The 4,054-nt window shown below is 59.2% G+C and overlaps 1 protein-coding gene across 1 annotated transcript; it reads right to left on the bottom strand.

Annotated features, from left to right (window-relative positions):
* Positions 1–565: 565 nt before the first annotated feature.
* Positions 566–3,315, bottom strand: DMRTA2 (DMRT like family A2). Its single transcript, XM_073358271.2, has 2 exons — positions 2,793–3,315; positions 566–1,627 (listed from the first exon to the last, which is right to left on the bottom strand). The coding sequence occupies exons 1-2, from the start codon at positions 3,313–3,315 to the stop codon at positions 759–761; spliced, it is 1,392 nt and encodes a 463-aa protein (XP_073214372.1). The 3' UTR covers positions 566–758.
* Between the last annotated feature and the right edge of the window lie 739 nt (positions 3,316–4,054).

Below are 4,054 nucleotides of genomic sequence, written 5' to 3'. Positions count from 1 at the left end.
GGCAAGAAGTTTGCTACATTGGAACCAGAAAGAAATTTTCTTGCGGATCACAAATGAAGAGGCTCATTAAACCGTTATACAGCATTGGCGGCTGGGTCCTACGGACAGTTACAAATATATCTACTTTACAATGTTATATACAGATTATAACATTTCCTGGAAGGGGTGGGCGGGAAGGCTTTTCAATTTTACAATATATTTAATCTATATACCTGGTAAGTATTACAATGAGAGCTGTCTAACCTTTAGCTTTAATACCAAGTTCACCTACAAGTTACATTAATAACTTAGATTTCCATTTTATAACATTATACACTTGCTAGTATACATATATATATATATATATATATTATATATATATACCTCACAATTCACCAAGGATATCCATGCTTATGGCCATAAGCAACAAAGAGCGTGACAAACATCTCAACAATGAAAGTGCACCTTTATAACCTGTTTTTTTTTAATACACCTATTATTTGTCAGCTTTGCCCCACACTCTGTTCCGTGCAGCAGGGGTCTGCGCCCTGCCCTACCATGGAATGGGCTGGAAGGCGAAAGGAAGCGAATCAATCGGTGTCCACATAGTCCCCTCTCTTTCTCTCGCTCTATATTTATATCTTCAGAGAGGCCCTTAGGGTGCAAGGCGTGAGCTGTGATTTGGCAGCTGTCAAGAGACGCAAGGAGGGAGCGAGTCCTTGGCGTCAACGCGGTGCCCGCGGCCGGCCGGGCGCTGCCCCCGCCGCAGGGGGCTGAGTCTATTGCTTCTCGGGGGTGTTGTTGACCATGGGCCCGTAGAGGCCGCTGGAGTAGACCTGCTCCTTGTGCACGGCGGAGCGGTCCCGCATGAGGTCGCTGAAGGCGTAGTCCATGGGCGGCCGGAAGCCCAGCGTGGGCATGAGGCCGGCGGTGGAGTAGGGGGCCATGAAGGCCAGTCCCCGGCTGTGCGCCGAGTAGGCCAGGCGCAGGGGGTTGAGGCCCAGGTGGGTGCCCAGCGGGTAGGCGCTGGCCTCGGCGCCGAAGTGGCTGGCGTTGGGCTGCAGGGGCGAGAAGGCGGAGCGGCTGCCCAGCGTGCCGATGGCCGGGCTCATGGCGCCGGCGATCAAGGGCCGGTGGTGGGCGGCGGCGGCGGCCGGGCTGGGCTGCAGGGCGCCGTCCCGGGCCCAGCTCTCCTCGGGCCCCTTGTCCGGGCCGCGGTTGTTGAGGATCTGCTCGATGGCCTGCACCACGTCCCCGCCGCAGCCCTGCAGCACCAGCTCCAGCACGCTGCGCCGGTGCGCCGGGAAGACCCGCGTCAGGATGTCGATGGGAGTCCGCTGGCGGCCGCCGGCCGAGGGCGACGGGTCCTGCTCGTCCTTCTCGGCCTCCGAGCCCGAGTCGGAGCCCAGCGGGCTGATGGAGCCCGGGCTCTCCTCGCCCTCCTTCGGCCCCTTGGAGACGGGCGAGCTCAGGAGGGACTCGCCGTCCCCGTTCTCCGAGCCCGAGCCGTGGCGAGCTTCTGGGGAGGAGGTGCCCGGCACCGACTCCCCATCCGGAGACAGGGGCTTCCCGCCCGCCTGCTGCGGGGTCACAGCCCGGCTGGGCAGCAGCGTCTTGGGGAACAGGTCGAACTTCTGCAGCTTGGAGTCTGCAAGGGAAAGCAAGGAGCCCAGTGAGTGCAGCGGCCGGGACCGGCCGGGCGCCGCCTGGCCCCGCAGCCCCACAGAGCAGCGGCCCGCGGGGAGCCTCTTGGGCCTAGGGAGAAAAGGCCTGGAACAAACGCAGATACAGCTCTGGCCACAGAGACAAGAGGGCCCCAGCAGCTCCAGGTTGGGTCCCCAGGCCCCTTCCCACCCATCCTCAGCCCCTTGGATTTCTGCCACCGGAGATACTTGGAGGCACTTAGTATTTATTCATTCCTTGACACAGTTTTGTGTCTCAGGACACAGAGAGTGGGGACCCAGTTCCTGCCCTGCGGGGCTGCGGCCTGGACTCTGGCTTGGATTCAGTCCCTCCCCAGAGGACAACTTTCCTTCCAGCCCCCAAGCCTGAAGCAAGGAGATGCCCTCGCTGGCCTTGGACTCAAGATTGAAATCAATCACTCAATCACCTAGTGTGGGTTTTCCATCAGCTGCCCCTCCCCCATCCGTATAAATCAGAGAGGGTGACATGGTTAGGCCAGGAAGGATGGATGGATAAATAGGTGTATGGGATGGATGGATGGATGGATAGATATGTATAGGGATAGATGGATAGAGGGTGTGTGGAGGGATAGATAGACAGATGGGGCCTGTGAGGAGGGGTAGATTGCTATAGGGATGGTTGGTTGGATGGATAGATGTGTATGGAGAGGTAGGGATAGAGGGGGTGTATGGGGATCTGCAGATGGGGTGTATGGAGAGGGAGTGATAGATAGTACAGTATAGGGAGGGATAGACAGATGGGATGTATGTAGATGGATAGACAGATAGTTGGGGTATATAATTGGATGGGGTGGATGGAAATAAATTCGATGGTGTGTATGGGGATGGATGCTGAATACATAGAGGGGGTGTATGGGGATAGACAGATGGGATGTATGTAGATAGATAGACAGATACATGGTGTTTGTGGGGATGGATGATGGATAGGTGGGGGGGGTATGGGGATAGCCAGATAGATGGGGGGGGTATGGGGATAGCCAGATAGGTGGGGGGGTATGGGGATAGCCAGATAGATGGGGGGTATGGGGATAGCCAGATAGATGGGGGGGTATGGGGTGTAGGGGGATGGATGGGGTGTAAGGGGGTAGATAGCTAGCTAGTCCCTGCAGCAGCCTGTCCTGGAGGGGGTCGCTCCCTTACCCGAGCCCCCAGCGCCTCCCTCGCCGCTGGCCCCGCTGCAGACGGAGCCGAAGACCTCGTAGGCTGGCCGGGGCGGGATGATGCCGTTGGCCGCGGCCAGGGCCAGGCCCTCGGCGGTGCCGTAGAGCAGCTGCAGCTCGCGGGCCTCGTTCTCCTCCTGCGCCTGCTGGCGGCGCAGCGCCACTTGCGCGGCCATGACGCGCTGGCGCTCGGCAATCAGGGTGCACTTGGCGCACATGCAGTCCTTCCAGCGGCAGTAGCGCTTGTGGCCCTTCAGCGCCGACACCACCCCGTGGTTCCGGCACCGGGCGCACTTGGGCGTGCGCGGGTACTTCTCGGCCGCCCGCAGCAGCAGCGGGGGGCCCCGCAGGAGGCTGCCGGCCACGCTCACCGGCAAGCTTGCGGCCGCGGCCGCGGCAGCCGCCGCCACCGAGCTGGGGGGCACCGAAGGGGGCGCCGAGGGGACGCTGGGCATTTCCGATCTCAGCTCCATCCTGGCCGCGGGAAGAACCCCGAAACGAGCAAAGCTGCCCCAAAGCAGTGGCCCCTCCGAGGGAATCCCTTCAATACCCACCAAGACCTGGGCGCTACGAACCCCCGGACCTCGCCAGTAAACCCCCAGGGGCGGGCACTATAAACACCGGGATCCTGCCTAGACGCCTAGCACGACAAACACCCGGATCTCGAGCAAAAGCGGGTATCTGTTAGGTCCCCCTCGCGCCCCAGCCCTGTCAGGGGGTGAAATGCCGCTCAAACGAACTCCCCCCCCTCGCCCCCCGCCTTTCTCTGGTCCAGTCCCTCAAGAGCAAACTGCAGGCCTTGGAGAAACCGGCTTCTCGCTGCGGAGAGAGTTAAAACCCCTTGGCTCCGTTATTGTCCGTGCATCTCTGGCAGGGCGCTGCCAAGCCCATGTCAGAGCGCGCAAGACGCCAGGCTCGAGAGAGTTCCCTTGCTCACACTGGTCCGATTCTCTGCCGCCAGGTCAAACCCGAGTCCCTTTAATTTTAGTTTTTTGTTTGTTTTTTTTTTTAAAAAAAGTGTTACCAATCACGTTTCCCCCTGCAGTGATCCACTGACACCTTTAAAAACAGCAACCACCATTACCAGCCACCGGGACCTGAGTCAGGCAGACCAACGCCTCCTGCCCCCCTGCCAACAACGCTAACGGGGTCAAGGATCGCAGAGAAACCAACCCTGTCACGAACTGAAAAGTCCTCTGCAAAAAAAAACAA

This window comes from Lepidochelys kempii, chromosome 8 (genome assembly GCF_965140285.1).
Source record: "Lepidochelys kempii isolate rLepKem1 chromosome 8, rLepKem1.hap1, whole genome shotgun sequence".
NCBI classification, from domain to species: Eukaryota; Metazoa; Chordata; order Testudines; family Cheloniidae; genus Lepidochelys; species Lepidochelys kempii.
Note: the sequence above shows the minus strand (reverse complement) of the source record. Positions and strands in the feature narration are given on the sequence as shown.